This window comes from Lates calcarifer, unplaced genomic scaffold (genome assembly GCF_001640805.2).
Source record: "Lates calcarifer isolate ASB-BC8 unplaced genomic scaffold, TLL_Latcal_v3 _unitig_1460_quiver_2394, whole genome shotgun sequence".
In the NCBI taxonomy this organism is placed as follows: domain Eukaryota; kingdom Metazoa; phylum Chordata; class Actinopteri; family Centropomidae; genus Lates; species Lates calcarifer.
Genome location: NW_026115533.1, coordinates 1 through 21,867, shown reverse-complemented (window position 1 = coordinate 21,867; position 21,867 = coordinate 1). Strand labels below are relative to the sequence as shown.

The following is a 21,867-nucleotide window of genomic DNA, read 5'->3' as shown; positions in this document are numbered from 1 at the left end:
AAAACAGGAATGATGTGCTGCAGGGCTGGAGAAAGAGTTTAGTTTCACTGGTTGCATTGTAGCAGCTCTACAGGGCTCTACAATAATATCAGAGTATCTATTACACACAACCATTTCACACCGGCTACATGTACTAATGATATTTCTCTCATGATTAGAAAATATCAGAAGACAGATTTATTGTTAATTTAATTTATAAATGCATCTTCAAAGGGAATTCTGCACATATTTGTGTATAAAATCACACAGTTAGTAAAACTAGTTACACACCCAAATAAAAGAATTAATTGCTACATACAGCGCCCATTCTGTTTTTAAAGATAGCATTTTATGTTTGGGAACTGGTATTCATTGACATTAGATAGGAGACAGAAGGAACCTCCATCTTCCTACAGGCTAACTGTTTTCTGTTTGTGTGGTGTTGTCATCTTTTGGAAGGCAGAGCTGCTGGAATGCGTTACGCAAGAGGTGGGTGATGAACCCTCACAAGAGAGTGATCTGTTTTAGGGGAGTATGTATTACATAGAACCAGTCCTCAGATTTCTTCTTCTCTCTGAGTTGTTGCAGGAACTATAGGAATCTAGCTCTAGTTCTGACTTGTCTGAACAAAGTGTGTGAGGGCAGAAATGATTATGGCTGCATACACCACATCACCTGCTGTTCTAAAACCCCAATTCCTCATCCTCGCCAGATTGTCTGATCATGCTAGTGGTAACCATAGGCAGTAAATAAAATATAGACAGTCTGTGGTGGTAACTCTCCAGGCACTCAGCTTTGTGCAAGTACTGAGTTATTTTCTTGCTTGTCCAGTCTGCTAACTTGTCTTTCCAGTGCTGCAGATTTTTATGTCCTTTTTAAGTTTCAGTATCGCCCTGAGGCAAGTTCATTAAGGAGAGGACAGGTTTAAAACAGGGGTGTAACAAGCCAGGTTATCCAAATAATCTTACCTCACTTTGGTGTGTATATTCAACTCTTTTATCACTCTCTTGTTATTGTTAAGTGTGATAGTGGAGTGACCGGACCCCAAAGCAGATTCACATTCAGAGGCAGATGAAGGATGGAACAAGTCTTTACTGAGCAAAGTTCTTTAAACAGTTCAGAAAAGGGACTGATGGGCTCGAGTTTTCCAGGGAGGGTTGTGAGCTGTGAGCTGCACTGGAAAGACAAGTTAAGTTTCCTAGATAAGAGGTTGACACACTGCCCAGTAGCTGTAGACTGTAGTTGTACAGGTACCTACAATGGACCTATTTTTTCTGTGGTGCAGTATTAGTACATTAGTACATTTACTGATACTTAAAAAAACTGGGGTTCTTAAACAATAAGCAGATCTGTATGTTGCATAAGCTTCACATGTAGTGGAGAGAAAGTCTTCATTCCCATCAACTCCATTTTGTTTCCAAGATAAATGAGCGTCACCTCATTGAAACCCGGTTCAACTAACTCAAGGCTATGTGGCATATTTTCTACCAAAAGGATGCAACCTGTCTCCCTACACAGATCAAAGTCATCAGTCCCTCCCAAGAAGCAGGAACCCCTCCCCACAACATCCACAGGTGGGAAGAAACCCTCCCCCTCATTTCCTCATTACACCACTGTAGCTGAACCAGTTTATGCGCAAGACTTTGGTCCCCTGCTTTCCAATGAGGAAACCCTGAAGATTAATCAGACAGTGCTACAAGGCATCAAGTCAATGTTCAGAGTGCATTAGACTACGAGGAGAAACCACACATTTGCTCTTCACCATAGAGGAGAGACTGATAACATCTGCGGTGACTGTGCCCTCTTTGGACACCTGTTTGCCGTCTAGTTCTTCACCGGAGACCGAGAGACTGGTAAAAGCTACAGCCTGGACTTAGAACTCATAATTAAGGTACCACACTTTTATTTTGCTGCTTTTTGAGTGAAATGGTCAAAAAAAGATTTGGGCCTGGAACAGGATTTTTATTTGTAAATATTTGTTTATTGTTATTTTTATATTAAAATTAACAACATTATTTAAGGGCTAAAAGCTCAGAAACTTTGCAGACGCCTTAGATGCTGTGAAAATTTCAGTGTTTTATGGGCCTTGTGCATGGGTGTGGCAAAATGAATAGCTCCCCTTATACATTTTCAAAAATCCCTTGACATTGGGGATAGTCTGGACGAAATTGGGCAGGCATAGGTAACATGCCCAGATGTACAAAAAAGGTTTGTTTGACTTGATGTGGCACTGTGCAGTGCCGACTTGACATGATGCATGTTGGGTTTAAAACAATGCCTGCCGGTTAGAAAGTCACACGACTGTAAAACCCCATGGGCGTAAGGTGCCTGCAGTTTTCTGCTCAGTTTTCTGCTGTTGCTTTTCTCCGGCTGCACCAACTGGAAACCACCTTTGTGACGACAGCACTTTTTCCTGATTGGCCCAAGCCCTTACTGACCTCATGACATGTAGCATATTCTTATTCTAAAAACTTCAGATCCTGTGGTTTTCTCCCCCAAAGTTGATCTAATTTATTTAATATCCTTCCTCTAACAGCTTGTTATACATATATGCATCAACACTATAGTTGTAATTTACAGATAGAGGCTGTTGATCAGTTTAGTTCAGCCATTTTCAGGGGTTGTACTTGAATAGAGTTACTCACTTACCTTCTGCTTGTCCAGGTTTCTTCACTTGGGTCAGGGAGACATATCTGAGCAGAAACCAGCAGAACTGAGACAATATGTTTGGGATGTGCCGAAATCATCGACAGCTTTCTCAACTACAAAACTTCAGACAGTTGATATACCTCACCATCATCTCTCTCATCCTGCTGTGTTGGATGTACAGGTGGGTTAAATCACTAGTCTGATCTGCTTCACCCTGATAGTGATTCAAATGCCCTGGGTTTCATTCAGCCAACTGCAACTGAGGCATTATATGTGACAGTAATTGTCTTTAGTTTATCCAAAATTTTTGAAAGTACGCTCAATTTGAGGTGAAAAAATGCATTTTTTTTCCCCCCTTATTTCAACATTCAGTAACTATCAGTCAGAAACTATTCACTTTTATAGGTGTCACACCAGAAATGAACAGCTGTCTTCTTTGTGACCCATCCATCCACACCAGCCTCCTCCTAACATGGATTTTGTTGCTCCTCTCATTATCACTACAACCACTAGAAGTCATCTAACAATAAAATGTAACAGCTGAAACATCTGATGCTGTTATTTTTCTTGGGAGGACAGTCTCATTTGTTTCTAAAAATGCTTCTGAACAATGGGAAAAAATGACAGTGACAGAACAATAATCAGCCTCCACCTCTCTTACCTCTTAAATTGTTCTTTGAACCTGATTTTGAAATTTCCTGTTAATAAATCTATGATTGGGTCACGTTACCTCAAACACAAAATTTGCTGGAACCACAGGTCACACAGGAGCTTCCCGTTCGTGACTCAGTACGATCCAGAAATCACTGAGCCTCAGACTCCAGTGCAACTGAAAGAGACTCAGCAATGTCCTTCAGGGCAAATGGGTAAAATACATTACTGTAATCTGTCCTTAAGAAAACCCTGCTCTTCCTGTTCTCCTCAACCACTTTATCTTACTACGAATCGAGAACTCTCTGTCTGTCCTTCAATTTTCTCAACAGCTGCTCATCCAATCAGCTTCAAATTTGGTGGGTATATTGCTAAGAACAGGAGTAAGTGCAGTGTTGAGTGTGAACTTATTTGGGTGAGGGGTTCTTAAGAGAACCAAAAATGCAAACCCTAACCTCACAGAATGTTGCTTTGTTTCTTTGTGAGTTTGTAAATGGAACCCATTACCCCATTAGGTCACAGTTGTCAGTTGTCAGAAAACTATAAAACATGTAACCACATTAATTGCTCTGCAGCAAGAGGTTACAAGAGGCCAAAGACACTTTTACTGCGAGCGTCCTGAAAACTCAACTCAAGTCCTTTACATAGAAATCAGTCTAACAGGGTGTTGTAGGCAACAGAGAAAGTTGGGGAATGGCAATGTCACATTACAATTATTTCACATATTGGCAATAAAGAAGCAATTATTACATGTAAATTGCTTTAGATTACAGTTCTTTTAAGGTATGTTATGTAAAATTTTCACTCTTTGTCTTCTCTTCCAAGTAAGTTTAACTAACTTAGGTGTTTGTTGACCCAACTTCTTTTTAGTGTTTTCTTCTGATCACTGTGTTCTCAAATCTCAGCAACTAACTTTGATAAATTATCCTTTCATTGTGTGATCACACTAACCTAAACATTTCTTTGGTTTTCTGTTTCCTGATGTTCTGGTATGTAGAGCTTAATAGTTTTTGTGAAGGGACAAACACTCTCTTGTCAGGCACTCAGGCACCAACTTCGTTTAACATTTTCCACTTGTGCAGCTCCTCAGTCACAAAAGCTGTCTATCGTGGCGGTCAACAGGACGAAGACACTGCTGGTATCAGCTTATCAGGAGCACCGCACAGGAAATAGGAAGGTCAGTGAAGTCTTTACTCCCTGAGGTTCTCAGTGGTACAACATAGCAACAATACTGCTGTGTTCAATGTCCACAGGGAGCACTAAACATTCTAATATCATCCTTATTGTCCTCTTCTTGGACCAGGTTCGTGTCATTGCAGTGGTGCTGAGGAAGGAGACTGTAGCCTACCATTGCCTCCTCTGTTGTCAGGATCAACTGCACATCTCTGACGGTGTCAGCAGTGTCTATGCTCATCACTTTGACTTTCCATATGGGACAGCAGACATCATGTGTCCTATCCCTTCAGGCTGTGAGACTGTGTCTCATATCGCTGTGACCTCTGCTGCAAACAAATCTGGAGGTACTGATAGATCCCACACATCAAGGTGTTAGCTGTGTTAGCATTATGGCTCTAGAGACGATGGTAATGTTAGTCTGTCTGTCAGTTGGTCCACCACTTTGATTTAAAGACTGAAGTATCTGTGGGCACCATGAAATTTTGTTCAGATATTGATGGTCCCCAGAAGATGAATCCTGTTGACTCTGGTGATTCCCTGACTTCCTCTGGCATCATCAGCAGGTCAAACTCTTTTCTTTTCTTATCCTGCCACCATGAAGCACACATGTGTGGTTTTTAACATCAACAACTAGTTGATTATTTGTGTGGAAATTAAGTCAAAAACCCAAAGATATTATGTTTATTGTTACATAAGACAAAGGAAAGCATCAAATTCTCACAAGTGAGAATCTGGAACTAATGAATGTTTGGCATTTTTGGGGAAATTTGACATAAACAATTTCTCTGAATATAGTGGACAGTAAGTAATTTAAGTATATTTCAGTGAATGTCTGCAGCCTTGAACATACTGTAGTTTAGGAGTACAATAAAGACATGTGACTGTCTAAACATATCTGTGGTTCTTTTCTGTGGCCTCTTAAATCAAAATAAAGAGTTTGTGGAGGTGAAGAACCAGAAGGTGAAAAGTGACTCCTTTCCATACAACTTCACTGTCTGCCTCTCCACCATGTTCGATTTCACCAACGTGTTACAGGTAAAGCCACATAACACTGATTTTATTGTTATTTTCAACTTAACTTTTTTCTTTTCGATTTTTCTAAAAATAAAAAATTCAAACTAAATGCCTATGTTAAATTTCAGCTGGTCCAGAGTTTGGAAATGCTGCAGTTACTGGGGGTGAACAGGGTTGTCGTCTATAAGACCAGCTGCAGCCCTGAAACACAGCGCATACTGGACTACTACACTCACAAAGGTGGAATATGTTGCTTTTGTTGGAGTGAGATTGTTTCAGAAAGGAATTTTAAAGTTTATAGTGATAGCACAAGCACTTGTCCACAGTATGAGTTGAACTATGAAAACGCCCTTTTCCTGGTATTGACTTTTGTAGATTTTTTCAATGTTTGATGCAAGCCACGCTGCTGCTGAAAACAGGGTTAATGATAACACTGAGTTTCTACCAGAGCAGCAGTTCCTCATTGCTTCATCACTACTTTCACTTTGCACTCAGTCATGTAATCCAAGTCCCAGAATTCTTGTTGCAACAAACACTCTTTGAGCAGCTAAGTTTGTTTCAGACAATCTAATAAAAATGCAAAGTTTAAATTGCTTGGCTGTTCACGTGTGTCCTTGTGATCTAATTCTACCAACGTCTCCTTCTCAGGTTTAGTGGAGGTGATTCCTTGGTCTCTGTCCAAATTTATTAATGTATCTCGGGGCTGGCTGCCTTCACACGGTCCGGGTGACATCCACTACCTCGGCCAGATTCCTGCTCTCAATGACTGTCTCTACAGATACATGTACCAGTCTAAATATGTGGCCCTGCATGACATTGACGAGCTCATACTGCCTCAGTCAGTCAACAGGTAGCACTTTTTTCATTGAATAAGACAAATGTGTTTTTAGAAATCAGCCCTTTGTCTTGCCAAAATGATAACTCATATCAACTTAAGTTCCTTATCAAGTTTTTACATTACATTGACTGTGTAAAATACAAACATAGAACACACTCATGAGAAGTGCTGAATAGATTTTAGTTTTTTTTTTTTTAAGACTTTCCAATTCATTAATATCCTAATACAACTTTCACTTTAATTCAAAGAATGTTATTTATCCCCAGCTTGGCAATTTAAAATGATATACAGCAGAGTACACACACCCTGAGCTGAATATTCTGTGTACATTATCAGAAGGATGCACTATAGAGTGATCCTAGAAACATTATGTCCATTGAAATGGTCGGGGAATCTGAACAGATTCAACATATCCTCTGTGCTTTCAACTTCTTTATAGTGCATTATGGTGCAATATAAATACTTTATATACTGGTTATAAAGTTTGGTGTTGGAAAACAAAGTTTAAAAACTATTTTGACTTCTTTTATTCTCATTCTGTTACCAGCTGGTTGAAATTGTTGCCACAGTTGGAGAAGAAGTATGGCGCTGACCAGTGTTACATGTTTGAAAATAACGTGTTCCCCATCACCGTCACGCTGCCTCCTCCCACCTCCCAGACTCTGCCCCTGCAGAACCACCACTGGCAGAATGTGTCTGGAGTTAACATCCTGGCTCACCTGTACCATGAACCCATCATTCCAGAAACTCATTACAGCAACTTCAAGATCATTGTCAACCCTCGAGCTGTGTACAGAGCAACCGTCCACGGACTGCTGAAGTCAGTCAAAGGCTGCGCCTGGGTTGACAGGAATATAGCACGAATGTACCACACAAGGTAGAGTTTTGTTTATGTACTTCCTCATCACATCATGTGTGTGACTGTACTGTTTTTGCTTGTAGAATATGAGGCAATTCCTCCTCATTGTTGGTTCAGGTATCTGCAAGAAAAACACACATTTGTATTCTCCTGAAAGAGTACAGAGGATTAAGATGAGATGAGATTTGATGCTTTTACCCCCAAACAGATAAAACAGGCACACCAGAGACACTGTAACAATCTGTAACTCTGCTTTCTGTCTGTGCAGAGATCCGAGGCAACCCAAGCTGACACCAAACCAGCTGATTTATGACGGCAGACTGCTGAGCTACAGCACCCACCTCATACCAGCTGTCAATACTGTACTCAGAGAGAATGGACTTCTACCAGAGGACAGCATACAGTAGCCTCTGTTGGTGTGTGCGTGTCTCTACTCAAAGCACCAAATGCAAATGTTGTTCACTTATTGGCCACTAGGTGAAGTGTAAGTGTCCATCCAGACTTTCATCCTTTTAACTCAGGGAGAGGAATTATTCTTCAGGAATTTATAGTTTAATTATTTAATAGTCTGATCTGTGCGGACTTTTTAAACATGTTAAATATGTTGCTTGCTGACTGCACAAACAATTCCATTTTGCATTATAGAGCGGTGCAGGGATGATGTATTTTTGATGGCCATTTTTGTTGCTCGGGTTTATTTTTTATTTTCAGTACTGTATGAACCATTTTCTTGGGTGATTGAATAGTGGTTAATTCATTTTTAATATATACATTGAGCTTTAATTAATGTATTTTTAAGCTATTGTGGAGCATTGCTGTCTGTAGTGTCCTGCTGTAAATGATCAATAAAGGTTTTGGACTGGAAGACAGTTACATCCACTTTCACAGTGTTTTCTAATACATGAAAATTTGAAGACATTAAACTGGATCATTGGAGGCAGAATATTAAGAAACATGTAAACTAGACATCACTGATGTAGTTTCCCTTTGTGTTCACTAGAGGGCAGCAAAGAAAACAAACAATACGAAGCAGCACTTCTGGGGACCCTTTCTCAAACTATCGCGAGAGACGGGACCTCTCTCACATCTACTCTGTGCATTGCTATGTTTGCTAATGGACAAAAGAACTGCAGGGATGGTATTTATTAAAGGTCTGTTTAGTGAAATGCATTGCATGCTGCAGGGGGTATTTCATATCAGATACAGTAGTGTTCCTACGTGTGTCAACCACGAATTTATTGTAGTGTTGCAGTCCCACCATGTGACCACTAGAGGGGACTGAATATTAATGCTACCAAAGAGAGAAACATTAAACCAAGACATCCGGTGAAAACTTTCGACATGTAACAATTAAAAGCAACAGAACTTTTATTTTCAACTCTGTTTTTTAATGTCCTGTCCTCTGCCATGTATGTAAATTAACGTCAACGGAGGTAGCATTTATCGCAGAGCTGTTTGAATACAGTATATTACATAGAGAAGGATTTATATCGTCTCATAACAGCCACTTGCTTTATTTCATATATGTGTGTATAGTATTTGACCAGACACTAACTTTGCCACTAATGTGACTACTTCCTGAAATCATCATCAACGATATCAGTAACTTTGATTAGTTGTAACTACGACACGTTTTCCTCGTTTTCCTGCTGTGACTGATAGAGAAATCAAACAAAAAAAACTACAAGTCCCAACGCAGCCTGAACAAACAGTCACCGGAAGTTGGCCATTTTGTTATAAAAGCATTTCCGCGTCCGTTGACGGTCCTTTCCTGTCTACGGCCTATTGGAAGATGGCGGTGCAAATCTCCAAGAAGAGGAAGGTTAGCACAGTTTTATCCGCGTTTTACTCACAAACACAGCGAGTTTCTGTAAAAATGGCATCATGTCGGCTACGATACCAGTGTTCCGTGTTTGTCCCGGTGTTGGTCGAGTTTACGCGCCTCCGGTCTGGAGAGGATTAATCTAGATGCTGCCGGCGGAGCGACCTCCTCATTTGGCTTGCTAACATGGCTCGGTCTCCTGCGGGTAGAGATGAGTTAATAACCCGGCACCCGCAGACATGGGGCCCCAGATAAAACTCTGGTAGTTTGTGTACGCGGCAGTTTTAGTTTTATACTTTCAAATTTGTGAAATATCGCTGCTCGTTTCTGTAGTTTTATTTGTCCTAACGTGGGTTAGCCGGTGGGTTAGCTTCACAGTCAAATGAACGGAGACCGAGAAACAGCTCCCTATCCCAGATAAACCGGCAGATATCGTGAAGTTTAGCAAAGACAGAGTATCGCATTCAGTTTGCAGCGTTTGAATAAAGCACGTAAAGGTTGTGAAGGATTATGTGGAGTGTTTTAAATGGACATAAACGACTGACAACAGCATCACATAGGAGTTTATTGGCGTTAAAACACCTTTAAAAAGCCCTGACATGCGGTTCCTCAGGGTTTGTTACGTTATTTAATATCTAAATATCCCCAGACCTGCTTATTTCAATGATGTTAGTGCAGGTGGAGTGATCGCTCATGAGTGCTCTACTTCTCATTTTAATATCCATGTACCTTAGCTCAGATACTGGGCATCTGAATGTACTCATATCCCAAATACATTAGTGCTGTCATTCAGTCCTTGTATTTTCTGTCTGTGCAGCATCTTAACAGTTTGTTTTAACAGGCCTGAGTTGCTCTGGTTTAAAACAAATCTACACGAATCTATCACAAACACAAGCTGTGAATTTCCCTGTTATAGAGCAAAGAATTAAAGTGCAGATCATTCATTTTTATTTTGTTATTCTATTCCACCATTGACACATTGTCGTAGCCTTTACTAAAGTTGTATTTGTGCACAGTGACAGTCAGTTGTTTCATTCTGAGTCTGACCCTGTGGTTTTTTCCCTCAGTTCGTCTCAGACGGTATCTTCAAGGCCGAGCTGAACGAGTTCCTGACTCGCGAGCTTGCTGAAGATGGCTACTCCGGTGTGGAGGTGCGTGTGACTCCGACCAGGACTGAGATCATCATCCTGGCTACAAGGTGAGCGTCCAAACCTTTAAGGTTGTCGTATATGCGTTGTTTGCAGAAGCACAGATGCTGGAAGCAGCTTCTACTAATAACATCAGAGTAAAATACTAAAAAGTAAACTGTCTGTGTTGTGCTATATCAAGACTATTATGCTCACATTCGTTCCCAAGTCGTAATGTAATCATACAACTACCTGGATAACATGAATGCTAGCAGGTTGTAACATGGGAGTCTACTGTCCGTCCCAAATGACGTGAACATGACATCAGGACTAGACTGAACCATGATCTTGACAGAACTTTAAGCTGGATGCTGTTGACAGCAGGAACAGAGTGTATTAATCCCTTAAACTGTCTTTAGGACCCAGAATGTTCTGGGAGAGAAGGGTCGTCGGATCAGAGAGCTGACCGCTGTGGTCCAGAAGAGGTTTGGCTTCCCCGAGGGCAGCGTGGAGGTAAGAGAACCAATGTGAATTATATAACAAACAAACATCAACTCAAGTCTTTTACTACTGCAGCAGGACAAAATAGAGCAGTGGAGTCAACGTTAGTAGAACTTAATGGCTTGTAATGCTGAAAAATGAATCCACACTGTTTATATTCATAAGTGGTTACAAGTTTAAAGTGCAGAGCAATGTGGCTGAAAGAAAGATGCATTTTTCTCACGTTAACCAGACGAATGCAGGTGTAGAGGCTCCTGAGTCTTGATTGTCCTCCCTTCAGTGATGATACGATGACGAGACAGAGCAGGACTCGGTCTGACTCTGCTGATACTGGTTCAGGTCCACGTTCTGTGGCTCTGCTCCAGGTCTTCAGATGTCAGGAGTCCTTTCCAAGTGAAGACACAGAGGCATTTGTCTGAGAAGGGTCAAAGCATCAGGAGTGTGCTGCATCTCCTAAAACAGAGACAAGACAGATTAACGTCCCTGACAGCAGTCATATTCTCTGTTCACTTCTGAGAGCAGGGTGCATGCAAACTCTAGGAAACTGTAAATTCATATATCTGCAATTAACCAAATGCCAAATATCGTTTCTCTGATTCATGATGTTTGACTGAACTCTCTCTCCTCTCTGTTAGCTGTACGCTGAGAAAGTTGCCACTCGTGGCCTGTGCGCCATCGCTCAGGCTGAGTCTCTGCGCTACAAGCTGCTGGGAGGCCTGGCTGTTCGTAGGTAAGCAGCTCACACGACTAATTCAACATGCTGTCGCTTATAGTTGACAAGACACCACTTTAAATTAGTCATTTTTGAGACACTTGATCGAGAAGAATCTCTGAACTGTAGCTCTTCATAATGTTTGATTCCTTCACATCGTATCAGAAATGTTACTTTGCAAGCAGCAGCCCGGCTTTATTCCACTTTCAGCCGCTTGTGTACTTTGTATTTAACACCATGTTCTTTGCAGCAGAACAAAATGATGCATGTGCCTTAGTTAAATTATTATTAATTATTTAAATTTTAATAATGGTTGATCAGATGTGGAGAATCTAAGGGGAGTGTAGAATTGTGTGTGTGAAGGTTTTTGGGTGTAGATTTAGAGCTTATACACTGCAGCTGCAGAGAGGACTGTGATTGGTCAGCTTCCTCTGTATTGTTGGTAGTAGTGACGCCATAAAGCAGGTTGAACAGTCACATGCAGCTTCAGTCAAAGCTCGTAGTGCAGTTTTAGCAGTGATGACAGTGAACTGGATGTTTAATGTTGGTGGTTCAAAAGCTTCATGTAGTGATGTGAATGAAATTTGGTTTGATGTTTTAAAAACAGTTTTGTTCATAAATAAAAGACATTTATTTTCATGATATAAATAGGAAATAAAACAGACTGTAGGTCAGACTTGTTCATGACATCAGAAGCAGTTATTGTTTTTCTGCAGAAATATTTCACTGATTATCAGAGTTCACAGCAGAAACTGGCCTCTGTCTCACACAGCCTGGTCTGTGTTTGTTCAGTGTCCTGAGTCTTGGTCCCTTCAGTGATGATACGATGACGAGTCGGAACAGAACTCAGTCTGGTTCTGCTGGTTGCTGGTTCAGGTCCACGTTCTGTGGCCCTGCTCCAGTCCCTCAGAGCAGGGAGTCCTTTTCGGTTGAAGACATCGAGGCATTTGTCTGAGAAGGGTTGAAGCTGCGCTCTCTCAGCTGCTTAAAAACAACTTAGTGAGAAAGGAAATGAATCCGTCTCATGCTTCATCTGTCGTCCTCCATCAGTGCAGCAGATGTTCTTGACACACCTCACCTGTGTTTCTGAGTCGACGGCTTTGTGTTAAGACCGTTCTCACCCCTCTGCTCTTTCAGGGCGTGCTACGGTGTTCTGAGGTTCATCATGGAGAGCGGTGCCAAGGGCTGCGAGGTTGTGGTGTCCGGCAAGCTGAGGGGTCAGAGGGCCAAGTCCATGAAGTTTGTGGACGGCCTGATGATCCACAGCGGAGACCCCGTCAACTACTACGTCGACACAGCAGTCCGCCACGTCCTGCTAAGGCAGGGTGAGTTCACAGCAGCTCCGTTAAACGAATAACACCTCACTGTCGGTGCTAATACACGTTGACTGATGAGCCTGTTGGTCATCCTCAGGTGTGCTGGGCATCAAGGTGAAGATCATGCTGCCCTGGGACCCCAGCGGCAAGATTGGCCCCAAGAAGCCCCTGCCCGACCACGTCAGCATCGTTGAGCCCAAGGAGGAGCATCTGCCCACCACACCCATGTCTGAGCAGAAGGGGGCCAAGCCAGAGGTGCCCGTCATGCCCCAGGGAGCACCTGTGCCCACCGCATAAGAGGGTAAGAGACGGCCGGGGGTGTAGGAGGTAAAAAGAGAAGCCGAAACGTCTTGATCGCCCTCTGGTGGCCAGCTGCAGTTTAGGACATAAACCCCGTCCCAAAAACATTGAAGAACACATCCAGTTCTTACTGTGCTGCAGGATGTTTAGGTGAACAGTTACTAAATTCTGCAGAGCTGAGGAGAGATGCAGGTCAGGAAGACAAATACACATTAAATAACGTCAAGTCAGGGTCTCAGTTTCTGTCCCTTCAGTGATGATACGATGACGAGTCGGAACAGAACTCAGTCTGGTTCTGCTGGTTGCTGGTTCAGGTCCACGTTCTGTGGCTCTGCTCCAGTCCCTCAGAGCAGGGAGTCCTTTTCGGTTGAAGACATCGAGGCATTTGTCTGAGAAGGGTTGAAGCTGCACAAACACAGTTTAAGCAGCTTTAAGTTACAGACTTAAATGTCAACAACACATCAATGCAGTAAGCTACTAAAATACTACAGATGGACCCGAGCTACACCTAAAAATCAACAGGATTTACTGGAGTTTACTCTTGAGCTGCCTCAAATTTCCAGTAGCTTTAAAACACAGTTTTAATACTAAATTTAAAGTGTGTGTTTAGAGCTGGTTTTTAACTCTGATTTGTTTTGTGTTTTTACAGGTTTTCAACCGTTCCACCTGATGGAAGCAAGACCCTGTGTTTTTTGTGTACAAAAACAATAAAATCTGGAAAATACACTCAAACATGTCGTGGTCACTTTGTTACACGTGAAAAGCTCAGGAAATGTTGGAGGTACAGGTAAACCCTGGCAGCCAGCAGCACATGAGCACCTGGATTATTTATTGATTTACTTCTCTCACTCAGATCATTTATTATCTGACGTGCTCCTGTTGCGAAGATGGGTTTCAGACAGAATGTGTTGGAAACTGTAAGGAGTGAAAGTGACTGGGGCGTGTGTAAGAGCCGCATTGACAGTGTGTGTGACGACTGAAGGTCACGTGGTACCTACCTGAGGAGGAAGGCAGATGTCTCACTCTGCTCCTTCTCCAGGTGACCGATGCAGAGAGAGTTTCAGTTTAAGAACCTCATGTTAAAAAACACCAACGACTTTATTGTCTAATGATGAAGGAGTTAATTAATCCATCACGGATATTTTCACTTCGTGTGAAGAAGTTACGCTGGGATTAAAAATATTAATGTCTGTAATGAGAAATTATTTAGATCTATGAAGTTAGAAATAGTTACGTTTGACGTGTGGATAATTGAATAAAAGGTCATTCTGGGAAATATTAAGATAAACTTTTACAAGAAACCGGAAGTATAATGTTGCCATGGACACGGCGAGTTACACTGCGGGCTGTACCATAAGTGCTGTTATTCAGCCTGTATTTGTCACATATTTGGAAAATGAAATACGCCGAATTATCCACGAACATGTTCTTTTTGCTGTGTGCTAATAGAAACACTGACAACTATCAGTGAATTTCTTTGATAATGAGGAAATATTAAAAACGTGCGGATTCCTATGCGAGTTCTGAAGCGCTCCAAAACAAAACACATGACATAGCTCACAGCATAAAACCATGGTAGTTTCTAACTCTGAGAAGAAACTGGTCAAAGATTTTACAGCTGAGTGACTCATCTTCTCACCGCTACAGGCGTCAGATCCGGGTTAGGCCACGCCCCCTAGCTCCTACCTGTCGAGCAGTGTGAAAACTCCCAGCTCCCACCTGGATGAACCCTGAGGACGAGATGAGCCTGCCGGACTACAAATCAGCGGACAAACAGTCTGCGGCTGCAGCTCCAGTAAGAAAAACACTCTTCTGCTTCTCATCCTGTTTTTATCACTGAGCGGAGCAGCGAGGGCTAACTGGACTTCACCTGGACAGGTAGACAGGCTGAACAACAGCGAGGATAAGGATCTTCAATAACCAGTTATTCACCGCACATATCTTCAGTCTCTCCCTCTCGCCCAGTTTCAGGTGTTAGTTTGTTGAAGGCGGGTTTCACCACCAATCTGAAACTGATGACTGAAGTAAACGGTGGTTTCCTGTCTGAAGATTAACTCATCCACCTTTAAACTTCCTTAAATGTGTCTTATGAAGGTGTCGGGTGAATGAACTGGGCTCCAGTCCTGTACTTAAATACAGTTCACGGGACTTTAAAGTTTACTTCAAGTGGAAATACTCAGTGAAGTACAAGTACACAGTTATTGTTACAGTTTTTTCTATAAGTCAGACTTTATTGTTAACTCTGTGTGTGTGGTCTTAACCTGAGCTAATGAATGTGTGGTTGACTCAGCACAGTGTGTGTGTGTGTGTGTGTGTGTGTGTGTAGTTGAAATTATTTTTAAAGCTCATCACAAGTTCCCAAAGTTTTCTCATCAGGATCTAAAACCCACACAAAGAATATTTGTTTTTTGTTTTTGACCTTAAACTGAAACTTAATTGTTGAGTCCAGTAAAACTATTTTCATCTCTGATTGATCATTCAGGCTTCTCTAATGTCGGTCAGACAAAACAGGACGATGGTTCTGGGCGTTTGTTTTTATTATCTGACACAAAGGAAAGATCATTTATGAAAATAAGCATTATTTAATATCGTCCATCAGGTGTATACAGCCGGGCTGATGTGTCTTTATCTGTAATAAGCTGATGTCTCCTGATAAACCTGCCTCTGATCTAAATGAGGAGACCAGTTCTTTGATCCTGAAACTTCAGATGAAGCTTTTCTAAATGAGATGACTGTTCTCTCCTCAGCTCTCTCCTGTGGTGCAGTTAAATGTTGGCGGTCACCTGTTCAGCACCTCTCTGAACACACTGAGGAAACACCCCGACTCCAGGCTGGCCGAGCTGTTCGGCGGACACCCCAAACTACGGCCCGACGCACAGGGACGCTACTTCATCGACCGCGACGGTTCGCACTTCGGAGCTGTCCTCGGCTTCCTGAGATCAGAGCAGCTGCCCACAGAGAACATCCAGGAGGTTTGAGCCTGGTTCACTCAGCAGTAATCAGACTGACGCAGGATCAGTTCCCTGAACTAGTGTGTGTGTGTGTGTGTGTGTGTGTGTGTGCAGGTTCACAGGGAGGCGGTGTACTACAACATCAAACCTCTCATCAAACGTTTGGAGGAGACTCCTCAGCTGTTTGGAGAGCTGGTGGGACGGCAGCAGTTCCTCTCCAGAGTCCCCCACTATAAAGAAAACATCGAGGTCAGCTACTAACAAAACTCCACTGCATCACTGCAGAGCTAACCGGTCAATGTATTCTTTTAAAACAGACTGATACTGACACACACTGAGACTCACAAGATGAAAACAACAGCAGCTCCATTGTTGCAGCTGGTAAACGTAATATAACCACGTCATTAAATTATCCCCAGCTTGTGTTTTTGTGTCGAAACAAAACTTTAAATGCAGATTTTCAGTGGGAAACCGTCAGCCTGCAGCTGTCCATCGACTCAGCCGTGACTGTGATGTCTCCTGTAATCCACAGTCTGTTTCACTTTTCCTCCAGGTGCTGATTCGTATCGCCAGAGCCGAGGCCATCGCCGCCCGCCACTCCACCATCATGATCTGTGTGCTGCGGACGGAGGAGGATCTGGGTTTCTACGACAACGCCATCAACAGCCTGGAGGCGGATAAGGAATCTGTGGTGACGTTCGGGCCCTGGAAGGCCGTCCCCTCCGTTAAAGACCTGCTGGACTGTGTAAAGATGGACATTGAGAGTCAGGGCTACAAGGTGAGCATCCAGCCTCACGTCATGGAGAAGAGCTTCCTGTCCAGGAGCTACGACTTCTTCTACAAACTCACATTCACCTGGTGGTGATGACCAGGCTGCTTTTAGTGGAAGCTGCGTGTCTGAAAACAACAGGCAGCGTTTTCCACAATAAAATATCTTTGATTGATTTTGAACAATAATCATTTTAGACACAAGGGGTCAGTCACAAGTACAGCATCTGTATATATGAGTTTGAAACGTTACTGAAATTATGTTTTACTGCTGCTAAACTTTAATAAACAACAAACTGTCCAGTGACACAATCCTCTCTTCACTCACTATGTTTAGTTTAGCTTGTTTTCGTCAGGTTGCTTTTTGTGCAGTTGGCACAGTGTCAGAGGCGTGTTGCCTCTTTAAAGTCGACGTTTGTTAGATTTGATCGTAAAGGTTTCGTCCGCTGTGAAAACAACTTGACAGTTCCAGATAATATGTTGTACCACGGGGAAATTCAGTCACCGAGGAAAATACTGCGTCACATATATAGCACTGGGCAATCCACGACCCAGATTAGAAGCAACAAAAAGGCCGTGGTGCCTAAAAGCTGAACGAGCAGAAAGCAGCCTCAGTGTTCACCACACCGCAGGGCAGGGCACCTTAACGTCAAACCACTTCCTGTGTGATCACAGTGTGAAAATCAACAACAAGAAACAGTGCTGGTACTGTCCTGAAGCCACAGGTTAGAGCAAACCAAGGTCATGTCCATCAAGTGTTTGACTGGCGTGCTCTCGAGCAGGGCAGCGAGGCTCCGACCTGCTCAGTGTCTGATAGTCAGTGTAGAAACACGCCGATATCACCGACATTTAAACTCCACTGGACGTCGTTTGTGTTTGATTCAGGCTTCAACTGATATTTTAATGTTAAAAAGATGTTTGAGTTTCAGCTTTTAATTCAGTGAGAAAGCCTCTGGAGCTGCACTCGGATCAGTTAAATGGGACACCGAAACCAGACTGACTTGTAACATTTGCAGCTCAGCAGCAGCAGAGTGATTCTCGATGTGACAGGAAACATTAAAGCCTTTAAATAAAGATTTGGTTCAATTTATGAATGAAACTTTGATGCTTCAGCCTCTGACTCTCCTGTGAGAAAACTTATTGTCTTTGCCTGCAGCATTGGAAAACAATCTTTTTCATTCATTCATGGTCCCAGTGGGATGAATCCTAATGACTTTGTTGATGCTGCAGATGTCCTGAGGTGTTTGGATGCTCTCAGAGGCAAATATTAAAATATATATAAATACGAGAGGTGACTCTGGACCTCCACCTAAAGAAATCAGGTTGAAGTAAGTTTCCGTCCTGTGTTCAGAGAAACAGCAGCAGTGGACATGCTTCGTACAGTATTTCCACCACAGTGACACAATCACACTTCCTCTTAAAACCCCCGACAGAGAAAAGTTGCAGTCTTGCATTTCACACCTCAGAATACTTTATAAGAAAACTGACAGTGAAGGTGAAAAATAAAAAGTTCACATGTAAGACGGTTTCATCTTTAATCATCTGCTGGAGTTTTCAGATTGTTCATGTCTTCAGTCTGTTTCATTAAACCATAACAGAAACAAAACCACAGGTGTAAGTACGTCCACGGTTTTTAACCACATCTCATGATCTTATCTAACTTCACTATCGTGACATGTGGTTGAAATCTCTGCAGAAAGCTGGTAGGTGGATTTTCTGCTACAATTATTTTTTGTCAGACTGTGGCGTTTGATGAGGCATCAAATTTTCTGATGACTGTAATATTTTTCCTGAGATTAAAAACTGAGCTCTACTCACTCTGCATGTGTGCATCTCCTGATGGGTCACACTCTGTGTGCTGTATACCAGCAGGACATGATACTTTGTGACATCTATTATAGAATGATAAAACTTTAATATGTGTTTCCCTCGTGTCAGGCTGATGTGTGTGTCCTGTCTAATTCAGTGTGACACAGGAAATGAAGTGAGTCTTGTAGAAGCAGCAGCAGCAGCGGAGACAAACAGAGCTGCTGCGGAGGTGAAGACACAAACATGAAGAGCATAAAAAACCTGATGAGAGCTCTGCTGCTTCTAACAGGTAGAGTTCACCTTTCTTTTCAACAGTGGAAGAAGAATCAACAGTGGAAGCTCTGCTGGAGCTAGTTTTTCTACTTCATATACAGCTGGGTAGTTTTGTGCAGTGGTTTCTGACTTAAAGGTCGACAGGATAAATCTGAAGGACTGTTGATAAAACATAAATCTGCACAGATATTTTGTGTTGTTTTTTTAATCTTAGCTGCACTGATTTAAAGTGTATATATATAAGAACTAAATATGTGATATGTAGCCCCAGGTAGACTCTGTGTTTCTGTAAGGGGTTGAGAAACAACAAGTTTATTTTTGCAGTGGAGGAAAAAGTAGTAAAGCAGCGTAAAAAGGACATATTAAAGTACTTAACAAAGTGTACTTGAGTTAATATTATCTGAGTTAATATCTGTTTTTCTTATTCTATAAATCACATCAGTGATGAACCTGTCCAGCTGACTGTAGGCGGCTGATTGAGGCCAAAGGCTTTACAGAGACTTTCTGGTTGGAAAATGACAATTATATAAACATGAACAAAACGTAGTCTGGTATAAACCCTCAAATAAAATGAATCTCTGATTCACTGTGTATCTTACATCTCAGCTTCCATCATTTTCCTGTGTATACTTTTATGTTGGTCATCTGTTAAGTTCTCCATGTCTGAGCATTTAAATTGGTTTGCTTCAAGAAAAAATTTTAAAAGAGTTTGTAGATTGTGACTTTTGTGTTTCCAGGTATGTGGTGCAAAAATGATGCTGTGTTCATGTACAGCAAACCTGGAGGTGCTGCCGTCCTGCCGTGCACCAACATGGATTCCATAGACTGCTCCCTCATCTCCTGGACCTTCTGGTCTCCGGGAAAGGGTGGCCAGGTGCGGTACACCTACGAGGTCAGCGGGGGGGAAGGTGAGCACGACCTCAGACAAATCCAGCCGCATGTCCATCACATCCAACTGCTCCCTCCGCCTCCGTGACCTCAAGGTGGAGGACGCTGGCTCCTACGTCTGCCTGAAGGCTGGAAACCGCATCACCGACGTTTACCTCTCTCTCCTCACCATCACCTCATTCTCCAAAATCACTGACCTGCAGCCTGGAGGGAACCTCACCATGAGCTGCGTCCTGTTCACTTACTATGATGCTGGGAGCTGCAAGTCGTACAACAGCGTGTTCAGCCTCAGCTGGGTGACCGAGGACGGTACTGTGCTGCCTGAAGACAGCAGGTCTGCAGGTTTCTGTTTACTATCACTGCTGCCTTTGAACTGTGCTGTAGGAAAGTTACACTTTATTTAGTTTTAACAGTGAATCTACAAAACTTAACGGCTGTATGAAGGGAGCAAAAATGTAGTAGTAATACAGCCACAAATTAATTGAATAGCTTCATTTGGGTTCAGAGTGTAGCTGTATGGTGACCGGGTGACATTATTATGTTTCAGAACAACTGAAATAATTCCAGGTAACTAAAATCAGCAACATCAAAAACACCTAAATGTAGATGATATTTAGATTTTAAAAGGTAATTAAAGGAGCTCACAAAAGAAAAAAAAATGTTTAAAACCTGATTAATGGCTTTGCTGTGGAGGCCGGTTTCTACAAGAAAAGAAAATAATTTATTATAAATTATTATTCATTACAAAGCAAATAAAAAAACAGAATAAAAATTTTTGACTTAAAAAAAGCAAAAATGTGACTCACCATGAGTATTTGATCATTGCTTCATTCTTCTATTTTCCTGGCACATACCTGTTTTTAATTATCAGTTCTCTTAACATTAAAGTACAGTTCTCATTTTATTTATCGTCAACAAATCCTGTGAAACCACGTTAGTCTGACTCTCGCTAGTTTCCAAAGTCTTCAGTCTGTTGCTCTAACGATAAAAATCTGCAAAAATGACGTGTAGTTTGTTTTTTTTAACTGAAACTACAAACAAAACAAACTACAACAAACTAAAGCACCTGGTTAATGTAATTCATGTGTTTTGGCAAAGTTCCTGAAATATGAGAAAATAGTAGTAGTTCTATTTTCAGTGGAATATTAATCTGGAATTTGCTGTTGTAGTGAATTTTTTGGGATGTCAGGATAATATATGTGGGATAGAGTCAAAATGGGATTTGTCAGCAATTAAAACAGAAAATGTATAAAACATTAACTGGATGATGGTGATCTCCTCTACATGCAGGTATGAGCTGATTGCTCACACTCGCTGCAACATCACTCTGGTCACAAAACTCCAGAAGGAGGACAACAACAGGAAGTGGAGATGTCAGGTGAACATCACAGAAAACAGCGTCGCTGTGTTTCAGGACTTCACATCTGTCTTCTTGTTCCAAAACCCCTCCACGGCCCAGAATCTGTCCCCCATCAGTCCTCATCTACCACGGACTGTGAGGTGCAGCTGCCCATCAGCCGCATCGTGCTCTGTGTGGCTCTGCCAGTCATGGTGATGATAGTGGGATTCTTCACATGGAGAGGAGACCGCAAGAGAGCCAGAACATCTGCAGCTGGCATCGAGCTCCAGGAAATTGACTGATCACTTCAGAACTTTTCTACTTTTCCTCCATGGATCCCAGACTCTGTGGACAAATAGTACACTTCAGATTCTGGCCTATAAGCACAACTTTCACATTTGACACATGAACCTAAGCTAACATCAGTCTTTTGTATTATGTGGTGACAGGCTTGATTTCTGTATAGAGAGCAAATTGTAATTAAGTTGTATCTGCATGTTTTATATTTCTGCTTTCGTATTTTTACAAACAAAAACATTCAGGTTTGGTTACAGCTGAAATGAACTATAAAAGAAACAAACTCACTCTGATATGAATTTGTTTTTATTTATTTGTTCATTATTACATTAAAATGTCTTCAATCTTACTGTTACTTCTTCTCCGTTAAATGATTTAGAACTACGGTGGTCCTTAGGGTCAAAACACCACAACGTTTCAGAGAAGCGAAAGGACGGGACAACAGTTCTTGTTTGTGATTTGGCAAAACTTAAGTTTATTTGCGTCTGACGTCAGCGAAACGTAACCGATCAGGAAGTGATTTCGAACACGGAGAATGCCGCCCCAGGCTCTTAAATGCCTCTGTTTTTATGTCGTTCCGATTAAAATGAGAAACCGA

General features: G+C 42.0%; 3 protein-coding genes and 3 non-coding genes across 8 annotated transcripts; all 6 read left to right on the top strand.

Moving 5' to 3' along the window:
* Positions 1-1,645: 1,645 nt before the first annotated feature.
* Positions 1,646-8,035, top strand: LOC108889143 (uncharacterized). The gene is made up of 10 exons (XM_018685502.2): positions 1,646-1,870; positions 2,644-2,809; positions 3,388-3,494; positions 4,362-4,456; positions 4,583-4,799; positions 5,390-5,490; positions 5,598-5,709; positions 6,118-6,319; positions 6,855-7,184; positions 7,435-8,035. Exons 2-10 carry the CDS (start codon positions 2,703-2,705, stop codon positions 7,571-7,573), a joined length of 1,410 nt encoding a protein of 469 aa, XP_018541018.2. The 5' UTR covers positions 1,646-1,870; positions 2,644-2,702; the 3' UTR covers positions 7,574-8,035.
* An 834-nt stretch (positions 8,036-8,869) lies between these two features.
* Positions 8,870-13,670, top strand: LOC108889145 (40S ribosomal protein S3). The gene is made up of 7 exons (XM_018685504.2): positions 8,870-8,988; positions 10,056-10,186; positions 10,535-10,628; positions 11,252-11,346; positions 12,466-12,653; positions 12,742-12,945; positions 13,594-13,670. Exons 1-6 carry the CDS (start codon positions 8,959-8,961, stop codon positions 12,939-12,941), a joined length of 738 nt encoding a protein of 245 aa, XP_018541020.1. The 5' UTR covers positions 8,870-8,958; the 3' UTR covers positions 12,942-12,945; positions 13,594-13,670.
* Positions 10,891-11,040, top strand: LOC127139356 (small nucleolar RNA SNORD15). The gene has a single exon (XR_007809556.1). It is a non-coding gene; the product is annotated as a small nucleolar RNA SNORD15 (small nucleolar RNA).
* On the top strand, positions 12,139-12,288 carry LOC127139355 (small nucleolar RNA SNORD15). The gene has a single exon (XR_007809555.1). It is a non-coding gene; the product is annotated as a small nucleolar RNA SNORD15 (small nucleolar RNA).
* On the top strand, positions 13,193-13,342 carry LOC127139354 (small nucleolar RNA SNORD15). The gene has a single exon (XR_007809554.1). It is a non-coding gene; the product is annotated as a small nucleolar RNA SNORD15 (small nucleolar RNA).
* A 613-nt stretch (positions 13,671-14,283) lies between the features above and the next one.
* Positions 14,284-19,649, top strand: LOC108889144 (BTB/POZ domain-containing protein KCTD14). 3 transcript variants are annotated; one of them, XM_051067333.1, is made up of 6 exons: positions 14,284-14,739; positions 15,692-15,916; positions 16,010-16,144; positions 16,449-16,673; positions 18,630-18,761; positions 19,520-19,649. In XM_051067333.1, the coding sequence occupies exons 1-5, from the start codon at positions 14,668-14,670 to the stop codon at positions 18,717-18,719; spliced, it is 747 nt and encodes a 248-aa protein (XP_050923290.1). In that variant the 5' UTR covers positions 14,284-14,667; the 3' UTR covers positions 18,720-18,761; positions 19,520-19,649. The 3 variants fall into 3 exon arrangements, with proteins under 3 accessions (XP_050923290.1, XP_050923289.1, XP_018541019.1); XM_051067332.1 differs by having other exon boundaries at positions 14,285-14,739; positions 19,483-19,630; XM_018685503.2 differs by lacking the exons at positions 18,630-18,761; positions 19,520-19,649 and having other exon boundaries at positions 14,288-14,739; positions 16,449-16,839.
* Positions 19,650-21,867: the final 2,218 nt, after the last annotated feature.